General features: G+C 40.6%; 1 protein-coding gene across 5 annotated transcripts in view; it reads right to left on the reverse strand.

Moving 5' to 3' along the window:
• Positions 1-234: 234 nt before the first annotated feature.
• The window catches only part of fgf13a (fibroblast growth factor 13a), a 92,914-nt gene continuing 71,049 nt past the window's right edge, over positions 235-22,099 (reverse strand). For 2 of the 5 annotated variants that reach the window (XM_079352593.1, XM_079352594.1), the window contains 3 exons: positions 16,284-16,387; positions 7,375-7,573; positions 236-3,350 (listed from right to left, as the gene is read on the reverse strand). In XM_079352593.1, coding sequence (XP_079208719.1) covers positions 3,214-3,350; positions 7,375-7,573; positions 16,284-16,387 — 440 coding nt within the window. In that variant the 3' untranslated portion in view covers positions 236-3,213. Of the gene's footprint in view, positions 3,351-7,374; positions 7,574-16,283; positions 16,388-22,099 lie in introns of all 5 variants that reach the window. The other 3 variants (XM_079352591.1, XM_079352590.1, XM_079352592.1) reach the window with 2 other exon arrangements.

Genomic DNA, 22,099 nt, shown 5'->3' on the forward strand with positions numbered 1-22,099 from the left:
ATGGTTAAATAGAGGTGGGCATAGACCTCAGAGTCACATTTTCTTTTTTGCTTTTGTCCAGTAACAGTAAGCTATTTTATCAGGGTAGTATGGGGTACACTTCACTTGTGGTTGTCACGGTTCCCTATTTGCTCTTGGCTTGTTAATATCATGCTAATTCTAATCTGTCCTATCTGCTAAGATTTTCATAATATTAAAACTGACAGGAGTTACTTGAAAATCAAATCTAACATTTCCCTGATTGACGTGTCTTATGTACCATTTCTATTGATTTTAATACTTCAGAAAATCTTCAAATCCTACGACTCCTGTACCTGCGCTACAACATTGATTTAAATGCTCCTGCCTTCTTCTCCTCTGGCTTTCATCACATTTCCTTTACACCCTTCACCTTTTGTCGTTCGTGACATGAGCCGTGAGTGACAATCAGAGCAGAGTGATCATGGACCAAACCCCCCTCATTAGAGGAAGTGCTTCCTCCTGCTCGGACACTGACCTTATTAACAGAGCCTGGTAGGTTAACACAGCGTCATGCCATCATTCAGATCCCCGACGCAGCTGACAGAAGGTAATTATTACCTAGTGTCATGTCCTCTGTGCACAAATGAAGACAATATAGCTCTGAAGTGTCGAGGCAGGATTGTTATTTTTCTTCTTCTTTTGTTTTTTTTGCGGTAAAATATTTGAGACGTATTTGGTCATGGACAGTCGGTCAACCTTTTTCACGTTGGAAATCTGAGGCGAATGGAGGCAAGTTGTGCATTTTGTTGCCAGAGCATTTTATTGATCTATTTTTTTAAAAAGACACTTTTTTTTTTCTTCCCAAAAAAACATCCAGCTCAACTATGGCAAAGAAAGTAAAGTTGAACTTTCTCACTTAGTTCACTACCGGGCAGAGGCAACACTCGTACTGACAGAGGGGAAACTTGCAGTGGAGCAATTTCCAGGCTTTGGCCTTTCCTGTAAAAATAGAGATATTGATTTATATGATAGTATGAGCTCTATAAGAATGGCCGCCTTAAACCTGAGGCAATTAAAGCCTTACCCTAGACCTCTATACAGTATGTTGGTGGCCACAGGTTGGAGAGAGGCTGGAAAGGGAGTGTGTGACCAGCAGTTCCTCTGGGGAGGAGACTTTTTTTTTTTTTTGGCAGAAACACAGCATCGATGGCTCCAAGTTCTGCACCACCAATTATTACAGTTCCTGCCAGCTCTCAAGTCTTATGAGTCAACTGGAAATGTTTTCTAAAAACATTGGCTGGATGCTGGAATATTTATGTATTAATCGAAGTGCATTTATAAGTCAACCAATAGGACAAAGGATGAAGGAAGAAGGAAGTCAGACACATTTTAAAAGTAAACCTTAATATAAACATTTTATTCAGTGCATTTTTGTGTATACAACAAATAATAAACAACTGGAAGTTATCAGGCAGCCCCAGTGTGTGCCTGTAAATGTTGTTTTATCAGATTAAGCCTGGTAGTTTGGATCACATGATCCAACATGGGGTTTTATACACATAGCCTACATCATGCAGCTCTAGACCGGAATTTCCCTGCGCTCTCTCCCATGCAACAGATAGGTTCACCTAATACAACCTCCAGAGGAAACCAAGAAAAAGAAAGCCTCCCAGAAGCATGTACCAGAAAGAAGTTATGTAGCAGACGGGAAGAGGATCTAGCCCACAAAAAAGGGGTCCTTTTAGTACATAATTGTGTTTGTACATGCCCTGTGCAAGAAAGGGAAGATGTTCATTTTTTTTCACTTTTACAAATATGACGTGTCCTATAAAATGTTAAGCCACCTAAAAGTCCACAGTATTTTATTTTTTTTTAATATAGAAAATATTGTCACCACAATAAGTTACTCAAACACATAACAAGCATCCTGGTATGGGGCTTGCACCATATTTCTATGGTGACACGTATCGGTCATTTAAGGTTGACGGAAAAAAAGGGTGGCGTGGGGAAGGGGGTGAAAGTATGACACGAGCACGGAGGGAGTAAACAGATCACGAGGACAAAAGACGTGTGACACATTGGTTACAGAAGGGAGATGGGGACATTGAGTAGTTGTTTCATACCTTGATACCATCGAGCATATTCAGCATTAAGCACAACGTCAATCACGCTGCCAACTCCAAAGTGTTTAAAATCACCTCCTCGTCCATTGTTTCTTTTTGTCTTCCAACAATCGTTGCTTTCTTTTAACCACAAATGTACAGTGAAAAGAAAAAAAAATCCAGCTTTGCCTTTACACTGGCTTGGTTTTCAGCGGCTTAAAGGGACACTCTTTTGCTCCGTCTTTGGTTTGCTGGAACCCCTTTCAGTGATGGACGCAAAGAAATACAAATACCGAACCATGGTTTAAGGAAGGACAACAAGAGGGGACAAATATAAACGTAACCATTAGTCAAATAAACAGCTCTCGGCTAATTCGGAAAATTAGCAAAAAAACAAGGTGCAGCTGTGGCATTTCTGAAAAGAAAGAAAGAAGAAAAAAAAAAAAAAACTGCGAGAGCCACACTGCCCCTTCTTATATTTCAGGTCAGCTGAACATAGGCTTCATTTTCCCATGCTAGAGAGCTCAGTCTCTGAGCGTGTGCACTAGGACGCAGTAGAGCTACCGTCTGGCTGGCCACAGTCCCAGCAGCACCGGGCCGTGCCACGCCAGGGAGTTTATAGGCTTTGTATTCACAGAAGCACGGATGAGACGGAGATCAGGGCTCACGCTGTACCACTGTAGCCTCGTGGACCAGCACCATTACTGGCTGCGCTGAATGCTTACATGTCGAACTTTCTGTCCCTGTCTGACGAATGGACGAATGCTTGGTGTCTACGTGACCTAAGAAATGAAAGTATCCACAAGAATTTAAGAAAAGAAGATAAAGATGAGCTAACTGGTATGCAATCATCACTTGAGCGAGTGATTAAGATAATAGATAAATCTTAAGCTCAAAAGAAAGATTTCAACAACTGTTTCAGTCCAGAATGGTTTATGTCCCATTAAGTATCGAACTATAGATGTTTCAGTGAAGAATAATGTATAGATGGTTCCTAGATGTTGGTTATTGATGGAGTCAGGGTGTATGCAAATGCTTTGTTGTAGCTAGTCCTGAACTGCTGATCGGTGAAAGAAGTCTTCTTGGATTCACGCTCTGCTGGAGGTAAGGTTTTCGTGGTTCGGCCCCAGGCCTGGTTTGGGCTACCGGGCTACGTCGACTCATTCTGGCTCACGGCTTTGCCTCCGTTGAGCACGGCTGAGGCGCTCCGACTCTTGGTGGGCGTGCCGCTGCCGGAGCGGGAGAACTCTGTCAAGTCATGGAGGGATGGCTCTCTGTACATTGCAACTGTGGAAACAGAAAATGACGGGAGAATTAGACAAAACCATCTCGTGGACAAAGAAACAAAAAAGAAAAGTTATCGTTAAAATAGCTTTAAATAAAAAAATCTATGTTTGGACTCAAAGAATACCCTGCGATGATATAACGAGATCTTATCGTTCCTTGCAAACTGCTGAGATCACAGCAGACCAGGTTGGTGCTGAAGAGAAAAAAAAAAGTCCTATATTTACAGCATGGCATTATAAATTCAGTAGTTGCCAGTGCTTTATCTTTGCTGTGTTTGCAGCTTCAGCCCAATCTGCATCTCAGCAGCCTTTTAGAAGAACTATCAGTAATCTGAGGTTCCCAGTCTTCGGTTTCAGACCGTGTCAACATCCCCCTGCCTAGGATGCTATTTGATGTTCATTCCTAAGGGGATTCTGTCGCTGAAACAGCAAACACAGTGCTTCAGACACTTCACTGAGCCCAGCATTTTCTCGTTACAGCAGCAATGTGCACACCATCCTGACGAGCGTCAATCAGTGGTTGGATTTCACTCAGAAACTGCTGATGATTGGCTGCAGTCTCGTCAGTGACGGCCTCGTTTGATTAGTATAGACCTCGGGATTATGGCGTCACCTCACCGCCACTGCTACTACTCTAACATTAATCCCCAATAACAACCGTCCATCTTGTCGCCTTCTGGTGCTTCTGCGGCAAACGGCACTTCACTCAACTACACTTACAGACACAGGCGTCTCTTTGTGCTCGCATCAAGACTTTCAGGAAGCTTTGAGGATTTTCCTGCGTCTGTTTGAATGACGTGAGCTGAACTAGCTTCATTCAGTGATAGAATGAGAGGCCGGGACTCACAGACTGGAACCAGAAGAGCAGTCCTGAGTAATGGCGGGAAGAGATGCCATTGCCAAGGCGGAGACAGCTTCTTAATTGGTGCCCCTAACACCACTGCCTCTGAATCTTTATGAGCTGCTGGAACAAATTCTCCATTATTTTTCTCTCACGCTCTCGCTCTCTTTCACCGCCTTGCAAAGCTCCGATGCGACCTGCTACAGTACATTGTGAATTTCAAATGATTTGAAATTTATAGTATGGTGCTTTACTTGCTTGATTTTCAAGTTGGAACGTCTTAAATATTTGGATATTTCCAACAAATGTATTTTCAAATAATTTTCTCATTTTCGATTTGCTGTTGGACCTTAAAGATGAAGAGAAAAATCTGCGCACAGCAATGGTGTTAGGGTTGTATGAGAACATTATTTAATCTGGCCTGTATCTATCAGGTTGTTAATCTTGCTTTCTCTTTTTATAGTATTTGCTGTCCAGCGTAAATCTAATCATTCTCTGGTTATCCCTTTTTAAAGTGTGTTGGAGACCCTCTGGATGGCCCGCTAAATGAAAGAGAAAGGCTATTATTGTGATCTCTGAGGGCAGACTGAGATTGTTAATAAGATGCTGGCTGGAGCGGTTCGACCGACGAGGCAAGAAAAGACTCCAACAAATTGACAAAGAGGGGGAAAAAAGAATTTAACTCCACACTGGAATAGCCGACCCATCAAGCACTGCTGGATATCGTAATAAACCCCAAATCACCAAGACAGAACAAACTCAAATCATCTTCAGTATCTTCTGGAGGTGGTTAGGAAAGGCTGTATCCGACTCGTAATATTTCGTCATCCCATTAATAATTAAATATCCCATCTTTTAATTTCATGCATTTTTAATAAATTCTTATTAAGTTCTGGGGCTTGATTTTCACTAGAAAAAAAGTTTGCAGTGACCTTAACTGACCCACTCTGCAAAGAAACACTCTCAACTCAACTGATTAAATATTCTACATCAGCAGCATCATCGTACCATTTGAATGTATTATTGGTTCGAGTTATGTGTTTTTGATAGTTCAGTCTTGAAAAGATAGATTTAAAAGATGTTTTAAGATTCCCTCCATTTTTTTTTTTAAATAACAAAAAGTGTTTTTAATGAACATGTCCATGAGGGATGTATAGTACAGTATAAGAAACATCTTTCAGTAGAACGTTTAACAGTCCAGAAGAATATTGTAGCAGTAATAGAAAAGCAAGTAAGCGTATCACACATCTCTTTTAGAAAATCTACAGTATGTTAAAGTTAAGGTGATGATGTACCACTATCAAAGTGAGTCTCCTATTCATGAAATCATCCCAAATCACCCAATACATCACGTGTTATTCAGGACCGATTGCACTACATCATAAACGAATTAAAAGGACTGAAGTCATTGCACTTATTTTATGACTTGTTCTACACTTCAGAGAGTTATTACGTTTCGTCACTTATAAAGTGATAGTGCTATTAGATATTTTATTGTCTGTGAACAGAAAAAAAAACCCAAATTGTAAACAAATGACAAAGCGAATAAATCAAAGAATAACATCTGGCATATCAAACATGAAATCACGCAACAGTCGAAAGGTTTTTTTTTCTTTTTTTTCTGTCATTGCGTTTTTTGCACTGCAAGCCTTTTATTTCATACTGAAAGAAAAAAGTGCTCCTCTTTGATCCCTGTGAAGTGAAAACACACACTGTGTCTGTCTACCCGGTGTTGACAGGTAAGTCTGTGTCTTGTAAAAAAAGATAAAAGGACTGTGGCCTTTTCAACATTAAAAACAGACCCATTTCTTCCCCTCTCCTCCCTGTTTTCTCTGTTCTCCACACACACACACACACACACACACACAGCCTTCATGGGTGGGGCTCTGTGGGACTTCACTGTACTGAAAATAAAGTCTCATGGGATATTATTCAAAGCAATAAAAACACATTGTTCCTGCTGATGCACAGAGACAATGGCTCAGCCTCCTTTTGCAAAGTCTTCAGCAGAGTGTGACCTGCTCGGGGAAGCTACAGAATATGTCTGTGCCAGCATCTCGAAGAAATACGCTAAACAGTAGAGGGTTATATAGCTCATTTGGAACTGAAAAATATATTAAAATGGGACGCTTAATGAAAAAGAAAACAAGTAGTCCATCAAGGGATTGTCTTAGAAACATGATTACATTACCATTTGGGGCTGAGTAAAAACATCCGTTCATTAATGCATTGCAATATATTTTCCCCAATTCTTATTGATTCAGAAAATCCTGAAGTCAATTATTTCCATTGTAATGAAGCCCACCTCCTGTGGGGGCACTGAACAGTGATTTGTGTTGGACAGAGGCCCCACTTGAGTAAAGAACATCTGTTCAATACATGGTTCAATACAAAATCTGCACATACTATTATTAACACATTTCAGAATATACTGTAATTAATTGTCTGGGTATTGCTGACATCTATGCATATTATTGAATCAATATCAAAGCATATTGTTTGATATCAAATGAAATCGTGACTCAAGAATCAACAATCTTCCTCTGATGTCACACACAGGATGAGAAGCTGACATGCTGTAATCATTTTATACAGCTTTTGTTAAAGGTGGCAAATCTGACCATATTTAAGGTAAAGCAAATCTTTGATTGCAAATGATCACCTCAAAGTAAACAGCTAGCTGTAGAATTGAATTATGGCCAAACCACAATGACTAATGAGTCACTGCCATTACCTTTAAGTTCATTTACAATCTTTGGATTCATTTTTTTAGTACGACAGGAGTCGAACAGCAGTTTGACAGACCAGCATCGAACCCCCCCCCCCAATCTGAGCTTGATTTCATAGGAAGTTATCATATTTGAGTGTTGTGCACACTTTACATGGACTATTTCAAGTGGACCAACCCTATTCTTTTTTTTTCCTTTTTTTTTTTTCTCCAAACTTTTGAGCTTTTTCTGCCTTGTTTGAGAGGACAGTGGACAGAGAAGGAAACCAGGAAAGAGAGTTGGGAATGACATGTCGAAAAAGAGGAACGGGTCAAACTTCAAACTGGGCTGCCCACTTGGAGGAATATGATTTGCGTTGATGGGACGCGACCTAACCACTAGTCCGCCAACACCTTATATATCCCCGATCTTTATATTGAACAGTCCAATGTAAATCAGGATCTTGGCAGGCTTACCTTTTAGAGGTTTGGGAAGGAAGTGGGCTGCTGGTTTGTTCTTCTTCACGTGATTCCCCTTCATGATTTCCCCTTCTTTGTTCAGACCGAGGTACCAGCCCCTGCCCGACTGCTGCTGTCGGTATATCATGGAGGAGTATGTCACATAATAGTTCTCGAACACCGACTCCTTGAATTTGCACTCGGGTGTAAAGTGTTCCTGCGGGGGAAAAGGAGAAGCAGATACAGTTTACAGTAGTTGTTGGACAGTAATTCACAAGGTCTCTGAAGTCTCTGACATGGTGAAATGCAATAGTACATTACGTGGAAGTGCAACTTAATAATGGTACATTGCGCCGCATGTCGAACACACTTGGGCACAGAAAGAGAGAAAGAACTACCGCAAGACTTAAGGCCCTGCTTTAAGTTTTAGTCTCTTGAGAATCATCTAAATCTATTCATTCCATTTACTGTGGTGAATAATGTAGAACTATATAGCATACATAACTTTGATATGACTGATACAGAGGGGCATTAATAAAATATTCAAGATGAAGAGTATTCTCATTTTGCTTCAAGCTATTAATTATGCATGGGCAGTTGGTTATCTGTTAGAGTATTGTCCACTGTATTTAACAGTTTGTTGGACATGATAATGTACATGTCGGACATTTCATTTACTATTAAATACTATAGCACAACACAGACATGATTGATAAGACAGCTTTAATCTAATACATACTTATTGACGCTCACTTCTTTAGCTCATAAGGCGTGTGTTTTCTCCATCCATCTTTATGTTTTGCACATACTTTTCAATCTCCTTCACTAATGATTCTGGCATGAGGAAACTCCTAAGAGGCATGCAATTAGTGGTTTACTTTCCGGACTTGGTACTGTGCAAGATTTCACTCCCCCTTTCTGTGTGGTTAAGAGCCTAGTGCCTATATAGGATTTTGCCATTAGTGCTACAACACAGTGGCTGAGGTTTGTGTCCTCTGAGGCAAGAGTTTCTGTGTGTGTGTGTGTGCACTTCAGTGTGTAAATGTGTGTGCTGGTCCAATTTGTAGAGCTGCTTGTGCAGCGAGTCCGCAGAACAGAGCCTAATCCGTTAGAAGACAATTTCCCCCGAGAGACATCAGGGACATTGTGTGAGGCAGAGGGAACTTAGAGCAAGTGAAGCTAGTCAGCTGTGAATTTTTTTTGTAGCTAAGCTTTTATATTTTCTTCTAAGGACACTTGTCTGAACATAAAAAAAATATGTACAGTATCAACAAACACTACCGTAACACTCAGTTACAAAGAGTTGGAATAGCCAAAGGGTCAAACAAAGAATGGATACAACATGAGATTTCTTAGGGGGAAAAAAAACTGGGTTAGCTGGCCCTATCAGACCAAAGCAGGTGCCAACCAGGATCCCTCCAATACTGTGAAAAGAAAATCCCATTTGTCTGTGAGAGTGACGACGGCTCACCTGAGCCAAAGATCCACTGTGAGATCAGGTCACAAGCAGATACGGAGTCATATACCGTAACAGCTGCTCTGGTTTTTACAACAGTCCAATAACGTCCCTTTCTACGTGCCGCGGAAAGAGGACTTCAAAAGATTGAATGAGGTATGGGTCTGGTGAGGTTTTCACTAGGTCCAGTAGAATGCAGCTTAAACATACAAATGGCACGTGACATGAAAGCTCTTCACTGTGATGGGTTTTAAAATGCTCCCTCATTGGACTCGTTTAAAGAGCAACCTTGTTTGTGTGTGTGTGTGTGTGTGTGTGTGTTTTCACTACCAAATCTAGAGACCGTTTTTTGACACGATACCCAAACCAACCTACAGTAACCAAGAAGCACACTCGTTCATCATCTCCTCATATCCAAACCACTCTAAACAAAGATCTATGACAGAAACAGAGATGAAGTCACAGGAAGCTTGTGACATATCAGCTCATTAGGATACATCCTGTTGGCTCAGCGGCTTCTCAGTTAAGCTGCAAAGACACAGGGGCACAAAGTGCTCCATTTGGATAAATGCTAAGCTCACCAGGGGCTCTCCACAACCAGCTGGGAGCTCAGTGTCATGGTTAAGTTCGATGTTAGCCTTCGTATTTCAGGCCAAAGATTGGTAACGCTGGCAAGAAATAAATAATATGAAGTCGAGCAATCTTTGTCAAGTGCTAAAAGTTCTCATATTTTCTATATACCAGGGATACCTTTCACAGTATTATATCATTATAGTGACATCATGTTCTGATCTACAATATATTAACTCAAACTAACCTTGCTCACATGCTTGAACAAAAAAGAAGCCTCCCTACGTCAGACCTAAATTTGCCCCTTTCCATTTAAATGATAGTGACAACTATTACAGTGAAAGAACAACATGAAGCTACAGTAAATGACACAATCAAGATAAATCCTAACATTAAAAAATACCTAATCTAATTAGTTGATTGATATAATATCTAACTTATCAATCATTGGTGAACTTATTTTCTTAACACAATGATTTATTTCATCTACTGAAAGTTTTCCTACAAAATGTGTCTCGTTAACAGCTCTTAAAAGTTTGAAACACATGACTAGAACTCTATATTACTAAAAGGTTGAAGCACTCAGAGTATATTTTAAACAGTAGACTAATCTGGTTAAAGAATGGCTAACGAACCTTGTCATTGGTGAAGTGTTTTTATTTTGCTTTAAGGGTTGTGCCGTACTTCTTATCCCAACAGACTTCTGTGAAGTTAGGTTTTGTTCTGTGAACAACCATTGTCAGAGTCCTTGAACTGGGCTTTCTCCTTGATGAAAGTTCAAACTGAGATGAGGGAATTAATCAAGCCACCAACTTCTACTTCAAAGTTCCAGAAACACTGACAGCTGAACTCTGAGTGTCCAACTCTTACCATCTTTAGACCACAGTTTACCATGAGGAATCAAGAGTTTAATCGTAGCCTCAGTCCTAGACAAGATAAAGGTAAGTAAGCCAATTCAATTGGGAATCATACTACCCGTTTTTCCAATTGGCTTACTGCCATTCAATTGTGTATCTGACTGCATTAAGTTAAAGCACTAAGATTTTAGAATCAGGATAAGATTAACACTGTTTTTGCACTTTGACTGTATTTTTATCTGAAGGATCAGATGTACTGTAAAGAATCAAAGTGAAAGAGCAAACGGAGTATGAACCATATTTTCATGTTGCTAATCTGCTGGGCTGCTTGATTTCTTTTGCTTAGATTGAACCTGGCGAACAAGGCTTTGTCCAATAGTTAAAGATACCTTTTATCCCCACTTATCCTTTTCCAGATATATTTTCTTTGCTGCTTTTTTTTTTTTTAAATCCTTCCTTCTCTTTATGAACACTATCTTAATGTCTTCTATTTTTCTTATTGTAAAACTGATTAGCTGCAGCGGTCTAAGAAAACCTTGGCAGCATCCATCTCAGTTATCCACAAGCAGCAATTGAGCTAAACAATGGGCTGCTTAGCTCTCGAGCCAGGAGTTCTGTTCTACCTCTAATAATGAGCTTATGTGGATTTGGCTGGTTACACTCGCCCTGGAGAAGAATAAGAGTCTATTGATAAACAGGCGCATACAGAAAGATACAGGCACACTTAGAGCCAAGATGGAGGGGAGGCTGCTGGCCGACGCTGCTGTATATTGGAGCGAGTCCGTGGATAACAGGCTCGCTCAGACTGACACAAGGAGGGGCCAAAATGGCAGGGGATCCCCATCTCCATCTTAACAGGACTGTGACAGACAGTGTCGTCTTGAATCGATAGCAAATCTATTGTTCTCTGAACCCAATCTCAATTTAATCACGGCTCCAGTGCCAGATGGAGAGAAGGAAACTCATCTCAGAAAAAAAGCTGTGCATTATCTGCATAGAAATAATATTGCTCACGTCAGCCCCCGACCCCTTCTCTATGGTTCTTTAGCTAAATGGACTTCCGACGGTTCCATTACACTACAGCCTACTTTTTGTCAACATGATGCACAGCTGGCAGACTCGTGATGTCCAGGGAAGCGTTTCTGTTAAAAATATATAAATGACAGCAATGTCTGTTAGATGCTGTTGACACACCTGTTTTTTTTTTCTTTTTTCAAAGTTTGACAGCTGTTCCTTACCGTCTCACCTTCAGTAGCATCTAGCTGACTTGCTGAGAGCACCGTCATACATACTTTAGGAGAGCAAGATTTAAAGTCCCCAGCCTATTCATTGATGTCTCTTTTTCAACTGACCACGTAGACTCAGTCGGACTGAGTGTCAAAACATTTAAAAGCCTTGAGTAGCGGGAAGGACTAAAGCCGAAGTCAAACAGACAAACGTCTGCTGGAGTTAAGGACATTTGGACACGACACAGATCCATCATGCCATTCACTAAATACGCAGCTGACCCTGGCCAGAACATTGGGTTTCCTCACTTTTGCCTGCTTTCAAAGCCAGAGAAGTATGTAAAGTCATGATGGCACACATGAGACCGGTTCAATCAGTGAAGGATGAATTAGAATGTTCATGTTGCCAATCATCACAGCGACACGCACTGCCCATCTTGGAAGCCCTTTTATTATCTATCATCCACTCACATAGTTCAGCTGTGTTCAGGCTAACTGTAAAATGAACATTGCATTTAGCAAGTCAAGAAATCCCGCTCAATGATGACACACTCTCAAACAGCATTATGTGAGCTTCAGCCCAGTGGGGTTTTCCTGCTCCACTCAGCTGTCGCAGAAATGCTAACATAATGGATCTGATCTTCTCTGTAAAGATATTGGCCAGATTTTTCACAAGAGCAGCCAAATCAATGCTGCAAGCTGCCCCGTGTGTACTCAGCAGCCATATTGAAACTAAGATGACACCAATTATGCCAGAGGAATCAAGAGTTGAATCCTGTTCTTGTTTCTTCGCAGCCCTGACATCAATTCTGGAGGGACTCACAAAAGCCAATACAACGGATGGGCAGTGAAGCCAAATCTTCCATAAATCCGGCTTTTCAATGTTCCAGTCTTTAACAAGAGTGGAAGTGGATTAAAAATTACCTTTTGCTTTAGCTGAAGATAAGGTACACTCATTTGTTTGGGAATAAATTGGAGAGCTTAAGCTAGTAGAAAAGACCCTTTACAAATAAAAAACACCCACACAGGGTACACATTGAGGCCTGTGGCGCGCGCGCACACACACACACACACACACACACACACACACATATACCACAAAGTAGTTAATGACACAGCTCAGTGGAGTGAAACCTTTCAGCAGTGGTTATTTACCGAAGGCATTGTGTGTCTGATTAATGGATGAAAAGGCATGGGTGTGTGCCAAGTACATATCCAACAGCAGTGTACTAAAATACATACTCATGTACAAGTAGAAAACACAGACTGTCTTACTATTTTCTGTCTTCAATGGCATCATAAATGGTTTTAATATGGTCCATTACCTGTGCCGAGGCATTCTCTTTATGTTGGAATATAACCTTAAATCAGGACTCAGAATAAGAATAAAAAACTTCATGTGATTTGTTTGGACATAAAACCTGTTATGTTTTTGTTACATTTATCTAAAGTTCTAACTTTTATTAACATCATGAACACCACTATGCTTTTTTCCCTTCATATGATCCAGACTAAATCTGTTTTCCTTGACTAACAATAGCTGGTGCTTAATGAATATCCTGGTGACTGGGGTGAGAAAGTGATGGGTGTTGTGTCTTCGGCAGGAAAATGTTTCACAGGATGCATTGCCATCACAGGGGTGTAAAGAGCCCGTAAACCTCAGTGCTAACCCGATAAATATTTCTCCACCCCAAGAGCCTTGAACTCTCCATTTGACACTCTCGCACAGAGCTGTCTAGACAAGACTCAACTGGAGCCTCTGTGACTCGCACTAATTCAAATAGGACCCACCAGGAAATGAATAACACCACTTTAAAGGCACCTCATGAAACATATTGGAACACTGCTAAAATATAAAGGCACGTCTGGAAACTTATCAAGAAAGCTCAAATCCCTTTTTCCAATTTTTTTTTTTTTTCAGATTTAGATTTAAGATTCACTGCATGGAAAGAAGAATTAAATCGACAATATGTTTTGTGTGTATTACAAGCACTTTACATTTGGAGAAATGGAGGTCCACAAAAAGTAAGACAGGATAGTACATTCAAATACATTTACATTAATTGACTCCCACACATTGACACCGACAGAGGAATATATTTTCACTGGTGTATTCTGCCTCTCCCACACGTACACTCCTTTCTCACTACACAATCCCTTCACTCTCTCCATCCCTTTTTCTTGATACTTATGCTCATATAAGTCTACACCAAGTGATGTACAGAGTGGATGCACTTAAATGTATGTAGGACAACTCAGATTACTGCTATCACAAGAAATAAAACATCAGCTGAAATCTAAACAAACACATTTATAATTTAGTATGCATTATAATTGATGTCAAAGGCAAATTGACTATTTATGTAAATCGGATGAATCCTGTTTTATGTTGGCAAACCATTCACTCAGGTTTCCATTCATGCATGCACAGTACGCACATACATGACAATAAGGGGAGGCTTCAATATCCCAGCAGCAGAAGCGCTTCAACCCTCCACCCAGTCCACGTCATCTGTTGTCTCTCTGCTGTTCATTGGGAATCTCCCTCCAAAGAGGGCCTGCTATTGGCTGGTTGACTGTGTAGCTTCAAGGCAGTGCTTTACCAACATAGCAGCAATCCCAGCAAGACAGGCACTATTAGGCAGCCAGCAACAGAGTCAATTCAATTCCCCGTCTGATTTAGCTAAAGGAGGAAGCTCTACTACCAACCCATCCCCCAACTGCATTCTTCCGACACTAGTACACCCCATACCAACTGTATATTGGGTTTTACAAAAGGGCTGGGATTTACATCGGCATAGATTATATACTATACAAAGCCTTTTATCCGCTTCACCATTCATAAAAAGTATGCATTTATATTACAAAAACAAAAAAAGAGTATACGTACAGTATTAAGGTTAAGGGTTCCTTTTTTTATTACTAAATTCAACTTGCATTTTTTTAAGCAGTATAGAAATCTAATTTGAGCTTACTTTAAGCAGACTCACATTTATTTAAAGGTCCCATATCATACAAATACACTTTAACATGCTTTTATTACACTCATTTGTAGAGTTGAGGAAGAAAACAATTTCTGTAAAAATTGAGATTCTTTTCTTCTGGGCTTTTAAAGAAAATCCTCATTTCAATTTTTTCTGTATATCCTCCCCCAGGCATGCTAAGCAAGGGCAACCCCCGTGGATATGTTGTCAAACAATTGCTAACATGTATTTATAAGTAATTATAGGCCGTCCACACAATCACTCACCACTCTTTCTACAGTGATTATATTGTCATTCTTTTATTCTTACAGATATTACACTGAATAAGATCTCTGTTTACACATAACTGTAGAACAACCACCATTATTACAGTGGATAGCACCTCTGCCGGATGTACTCTGCATCAAAGGTAATGTAATTGTAATTTTAAAACATTATAGAATAGTAATAATGCACAATGTGATGATGGAAGAAAAAAAAAAGAAAATCACAGAAACAATGGGTGACTGAAGTGTTAAAATATATTCATTTTTTTGTACCCTGGAATTAAAGGACTGCCTGTTAGTTCATCAATTTACATTTTCCGCTATCAGTCTTACCGTTCCTCTACTTTAAGAACGATCATTTTATATCTATACAGGTAAACACCCTCATATCTTTAAACCGCTGTCTGAAGCTACAGCGCCTTAATGTTCCATTTATTCTGCTGCATATTAAAGTAAAGTAAAGTAAGTAAAGTAAAATTTATTTATATAGCATTTTTCGCTGGCAGGGGCCACAAAGTGCTTCACAAACAGGGTTTAAAAACATCACAAGCAATACACAGACAGTACAAAAATCATAGGCGGTGTCATTAAAGACAGCTTTGTCTTTGCTTAAATCTTACATTGACATATGGAGTGTGGATGGTTCCATTTATTTGTCGGGTTTTGTTTTATCAGATCTTCCTGAAAGAGCAGAGCCTTCTTCACCCGATGTAACTGAATAACCATTTGCAATTACTTGACATGAGTGTCTCTGACGGAACTAATGCTTGCTGAGAGCGTGCACATTAACCCTGCTTATCAATGCATTTGTGTTATTTGCTTATGAAGAGAGTATGATCTGCAGAAAAGAGAGAGAGCGAGAGGAGCGTCATTTCTTTCTTCCTTCATCACATTATTGCCTCAGTGCATAATGGGTCATTTGTCAGTGGCAGCTGCAGAATAAAAAGCTACGAGATCATTAGCTTCCTTTTTGCTGTTTCCAAGCTTGTTTCCATCAATCACCATTCTGTCTTCCAACCGAGACCTTTACCATACAGAACAATCGTTACTAATTTGACTCTGAGGGATGTCTGTTAACGTTGAACGTCTGTGTCTGCATGCCCTCTGGGTGTACATCAGACCTGCCTGTCAGTCTCCTCAGTGACACCATCAACACAATACAACGGTGGCATTTGGGAGGAAGAGTCACAGGGACCTTGTTGGTCCTGAAACTGAATTATTCACAACCTCACAAGTGAAATCAAAGATGAAGAGCCAGCTGCCATCATTGCCCTGCCTGCTGACACAATCCTTGAACTTTGAAGCGATACTGACGATTACAAAATGATGCCGCTTTCTTTTCAGACTCAGGATTGAGCATCTTGGTTTGCATGGTGAGATTGACTCGCATATTCCTGCGAAAAATGCAAGTGAAATAAATGGCTTCCCTATGCTCCTGAGAAGAATTAACCACCTCTCCATTATTGATGTCAGATCTTCGAGACCTCACGTTTCTCTCTGCATACAGCCAAACGAGATGGTCAGCCACAAGGATAGAAACGCACAAACTTAATAGTTGAGGCACTTACGGATGTATACAGGAAGCCCTCACTGTTCATAGCCAGATAGAGTTTGGTCTGCACCCCCTGGATGGCCACCACTCGCAGCCCCACTGGAATAAGGTTGAACACGGCTGGAAAGACAAAGACAGCAGAGACAAAGTGTTAGCAAAGTGAGACATTAATTTCCCCGGTGTGCACCCATTCATTTCAATGAAAGACATATAAAACTTTCGATTCAGATTCAGTATTCTCCCACAAGGGGAAATTTCAAATCCCTGTATCATGATGATGTATGTGAGAAATGTTTGAGAAATTTTAATTGTGTGTCGGGCGAAATAAGCGTTTAGTAATTTAGTAGAAATATAAACAGAGAAAGCATTTATAGAAAACTACAGAGACAAAACAAACCCCTCAGATTAACTGTTTTTTGTTAATGTCACTGCACCAGCCAGACTGTAATATTCCACATTAAGGTGTTAAAATTCATTTCTCTCTTTCTGGAAGAGTGAGTTGACAACAACAAACCACAAATAGAGAGGTACGACATAAGCTCAGGGACTAAGCCGCTCTCTCCCAGGAGTGTTTCATAAAGCAAATGATCAAAATCAGAAACAAGAGACGGAAGCAGAGAAATAGCTGAAGCAGCTCACAGTGTTGTGTATTCACACTGATAGTGTAGGCTTTGTTAAGTGTTGCAAAAAAAAAAAAAGAAAAGAAAAGATCTTTAAGGTGGAAAGAAACGACATATGTAAACTGCTTTTCTGCCAGCGGGCACTGTGATCCACTTACAATGCAGCACTGCAGAAAAACTCGCACACCTCTGTACATAGACTTCCTGCTCCCACACACACACACACACACACACACACACACACACACACACACACACACATATAAACCTGTGTGTGACTGAGTATGAGTCGTGAGTGTGAGAGAGCCAGCGGCAGCCCAGCTGGTCAATGAGGTACACCTCTCCCTAATTACTGTCTGCCTGTGCTGTGTACGAGTGTGTCTGTGTGTTTCATAAGATGCTGGCAGGAAACGCTGAATAGAGGAAAGCACATGAACATCCACCTGAAAGTCTGTGGTCGTGCTTCTGTCCCAAAAAAAAGAAAAAAGAAAAAAGGAATGCGCTCGCCTTTTTATCCGGACTATTGTTGGACATCCTCCCAAACAGGGATGCCATCACCACTGCTGAGGGTTTTTTGTCTTGATCTTTTTTGATATCACAAAATGCATCACCGTCCACGGAAAATTCACAAAAGTCCAGTCTGCTAATGCTGCTCTCTGACTCGTGGGTATGGGGTCTTCCACATTTCGAGACATAGGGGAGGGGTAATTCAACTTCACTCACACACCAGCCAAGCTGTGAGTCAGAGGATGACCGTGCTGAAGCTCCTCTTGTCGACCACTAAGTAGATCTGTATCGGCAGACTCCTTTAAAAGAGGTACACTATAGAGGCTTTTCTTCTTCTATACATCACTTTAGCACCACAGACCTCGGTTTCTCTGGGCTTTTATTGTAAACAACCGCTACAGGAATGCATAATGTGTTTACTTAGACTAAACAGGCATGCCAGAATATTCTCAGTTAGCAGTTCTCTCTTCATTTGCTCTGTGCCTCTCCTTGCAGCTTTCATCATTTTGTTCTTTTGTTTATTTGAAAGCCACATAAAAGGTTGTTTTTAACATATCTGTCCTTATGTCACCAATGAAGTGTTTAAGATCATTTAATCACAGGGTCTATCAACAATAATGACAAAACACCCTTAAGGATTTCGAAAGGACGAAGACACAATCCGTGTTGTCGTCGGCCCCTTTTATAGACGCGACATGTACGTTCCACCACCAGGGGGCTCTCTCATGGTCGTTCTCTGGTAGGGAATATGTTTACTGACGATGGATCAAAGTATGATATACACAACGTTTTTATCACTGCAGCACATCCTGCAACAGTACGGCAGCTTTCAGAACCAATTGGTGTTTCCACGGCAACGATAGACATTCTGTCAGGGCTCTGACATGGTGGCCGCCGCCGCGTGAAGACACGTCCCGACACAAGTTTAAAAAATATGGATTTGGCTTTGACAGCTGTTTGAAATATTTGAGGTAAAGTAAGTACTTAACAGCTAACATATCTTTAATGAACGTATCTACAGTCATGTTAATGTTGTGATGAAATTCTACATTTACGTACGAATGGTGGATCCAGCTGAGGGTGACGTGATCGATCGGAAGATCTCAGACACACAATCCACATACAAGGATTTCTGTGAGGTTTGAACTTTCCCCAGTATTCGTTGCGTAGCCACACGCTCTCTCATGACACAGACTTCTCATGGCAGACACTGGAGGTGTGTTTTGCCTGGTGGATGTGCGGTTTACACCCTCAGCTTCAACAGTGCGGAGATGATTTGTGTGCTCACGCTAAAACAGCATTATGGAACAGCTGTCAGGAGATGGTGAAAAGAAACTGTGATCTCTGTCTTGAAGGTTAAATTAAAAAAAATAAAAAAAAGAGTTCACCTACAGGAAATTGGAACTGTAATCTAACTATATGCAGTATTGTACTGTGTGCTGAGCACTAATCTTCTTTAAGTATTCAGCTGGCCTGGTCATTTTAGCGCAACCTGCTGCAACTAAACCATCATGTCGGACTCTTCTCTAATTCTTTATCTTTTGGTTAGTTAATAAATTTTTCTACAAGTTTCGCTGCTTTTCAGAGCATTCTTCAACTTTGCAGTGCGGGGGCTTAGCATCGTCTTGCCAGAAATCCACAGGTTACAGATGGCACTATCTGCAAACTTTCTCCTCGAGTCCAAGACCGTTGTTCTCATCGATCCAGCTCGGCTTAGCTGTGTGCAGAGCTTGAGGGGATGGAAGTGAGTGATTTGAGAATAATCACTTCTAGCTACTACAGTTTGTCAAACCGACAATATTTTCAGACTTTTTCTGATGTAACATTTTGATCCTTGTGGAGACATTTTGTATCCTAATTCTCTTCCACTGTGTAGTTTGAGATGTGATGATTTCACCTTCTTCTCTCCTGGAACACTTTGCTATGTGAGCAGTTCTTGTCTAGTATAATTGCACCCCTTCACAGTCTGCGTCGCTCGTGGAGTTTCCTCGCTTCGTACTCCCACCGCGACACGCACGTACACATCTGCAGTCCTCTTCATTTCAGGGGAGGATTACCAGCCGGTGGACCAGTGGAGGTTTTCAAGAGCAGAAACTCAATTACTTCCTGCCTCCTAGAAACACCTGAGCACACTGAAGAGGATGACAGGGCTCCCACCCACTCTCAGAGCTCTCAGGGTACAGGGAGAACGTAGAATAAGAAGGGTGACAGGGCCCTGAAGGACAGCTTTCACCATTACCTGCAGGCTGTCTCCGTGTCTTTAAGTTCCACCTGCTAACATTGGAGAAGTTCTGACCGGTCCAGAGTGACAATGAACCTGAAGAGTCCCAGAAATCCCTTTTTTTTAATATATATTTAAAGAATCTTTCTCTTTCTTATCCAAGCAGCAGCAGCAGGCTCCAACTTGTGCAGCTGAAAAATGACAGCATGACAGTAATGGAGCTAAGAAAAAAAAAAAAAAAAGCTGTTGTGACAAAATTACACCGCACATCTGATTACTGCTCCGCTGCTGTAGTAAACCCAGCTCCTTTCAGACACATGATACGCTGAATTAGAAATCATTTGAGACCAAAACCCTTTTAATTTCATTTGACTGCATTTGTTTAGTATCATGGCTAACCACGTGTACAGTGCTAAGGTATGTTTTAAAGGCACAGGCACATTTGGTTTGTGGATGATGTTAAATACCCGTTACAAGACATGCTAGTTAATTTTCCCAAATCCTTTCATCCATGTAACAGTGGTGAAATAAAAGTGCAAACAATCTTTGGGGTGGATTTTTACTTTTGACCCTTTGTGGATATTTTTTGTGTGATAGTTTTTGAAAAGCAGAAAAGGGTTAGGTTGTTTAATTGTAACTTTAATTCTACTCCCATTGAAAAATGAACTGATTGCTTTGTGTTAAAATATGCCTGTCAACACGTTTTTGTTTTTTTTGTTTTTTTAAATAAAGACATCAATCAATCTCAAGTGTTTCTGACATTATTTTGTAAATGGACTTGAACGTTTGGAGTTCCACATTTTTGTCTTTAAAGCTGAGTTCTCCACAAACGAAGACAGAACAAGCCTGAGACTGTATGGGCTGCATTTAAACATAGATACTGTACCCTCTTTCTTTCAAAGAAAAGTCTTCCAGCTCTTTTTTTTTCCCTCCACATACCCAGGAGGGGTTTTGCTCGCTTGTGATGCAACACAAGAAAACAGTGTATAAAGTGGGAGAAAAAGCAGTGGGAATGATGAGACTGAGGGGCTTGTTTGTTTTGTTCTGACATTGTTTGCCTTCTGAATGAAAATGTCACAGAAATATATCTTTTAATATCACAGCCAAACAGTAAAGTCTTCTCAGCAAAGATCGCATCATTGTTTTTCTGTGAGTGTGATCGTGCTTGTGTGAGTGTGTTCTGCGTGTGTCTGTGTGTGTGTATGTGTGTGTGTGTGTGTGTGTGTGTGTGTGTGTATGAGTAGGTCCTCTCCCACCATCACAAGACACCAGTAGCTCCAAGAGGACTGTGCTCTCCGTCACCATGGAGACAAGCGCACCCAGCGCCTAACAACGCTATTTTTGGAGCAGTGCAAAGAGCTTCACTCTTTCTCCCTTTTTTTTTTTTTTTTTCCCTTTTCAGCAGCACTCCTTAATTTTCTCTTCAAAAACTATTTTCGTGCTGATGCGGGCCAGTTTTTTATGCAAGTCGACAGTAAAGTGATAGCATGCAGACGTACTGTATTGGCGGGGGTGAACGGTGCGTTAAATGAAGTGTAATATTGACGATGTCATTTCACGATGTCTTTCTCTTCTCCTTCACTTCGCCTGCTCTGTGTCGTATTTAAGTCTGCTTTGATTTATTTTACAAAGTGCTGCTCTTCTTCGACAACATCCCACTTGCACAGAGCTGCTATTTATACGTAAGATACACACGCCACCTCCACCACCAGAGTAATTGAATACAGTGGTACTAATTCCGAGGCTTCACACGTGTTTACATCCGCTTAGTGTCGGGATTATACACTAAGTATCACATCAAAGCTGTTTCAGCGTGCCGTGTTGATCGTTTTTCAGGAAAAAAAAGAAAAGATTTTTTTTTTTATATTGGGACAAAGCGGACTTCATTAACATCTGTATCTCTTTTAATCTTTAAAAGCATTGAGTGAAATGTCTAATTACGACTATGTAAGACTCTATTTTTGATGCATTGTTACCAGACGTGTGTCAAGTATTTCATTGATCTCTTCTTGAATCTGTATTTAAAAAAAGAAAGAAAGAAAAAAAAAAGAGCCTGTGGGTGTAATGGCGTTGATAGGACTGCACAAACGTGTAGGAGAAGAAAAAAAAACAGCCAAATAATCATCTGTGTAGACTGCTATAGGATGATTTGGACAGGTCAAAAATACACATCGTCAGTTCTGCAGCACTCACATGTGCAGGCAAAAAAAAGAAGGTGCTCTTGTTTTCACTGTGCAGCTAAAATGTTTCTCCATGCTGATGATATACAAACAAGATTGGGTTTGAATGCTGTGGACCAACGGCATGTCTGCAGTTATTAAGAACAACTGAGCATTTATATCGAAACATTAATAAGTCTGCACAAGTTTAACAATGAAGATGCCCAAATGTTCTCTCCTATTAGACGAAGACATCGATCCCTACGGTCATTTTCACCAAACACCATTTCTGTGCATTTTTAGTTTTCCCATTTGAAATCGTGTT

Source organism: Symphodus melops, assembly GCF_947650265.1.
Source record: "Symphodus melops genome assembly, chromosome: 9".
NCBI classification, from domain to species: domain Eukaryota; kingdom Metazoa; phylum Chordata; class Actinopteri; order Labriformes; family Labridae; genus Symphodus; species Symphodus melops.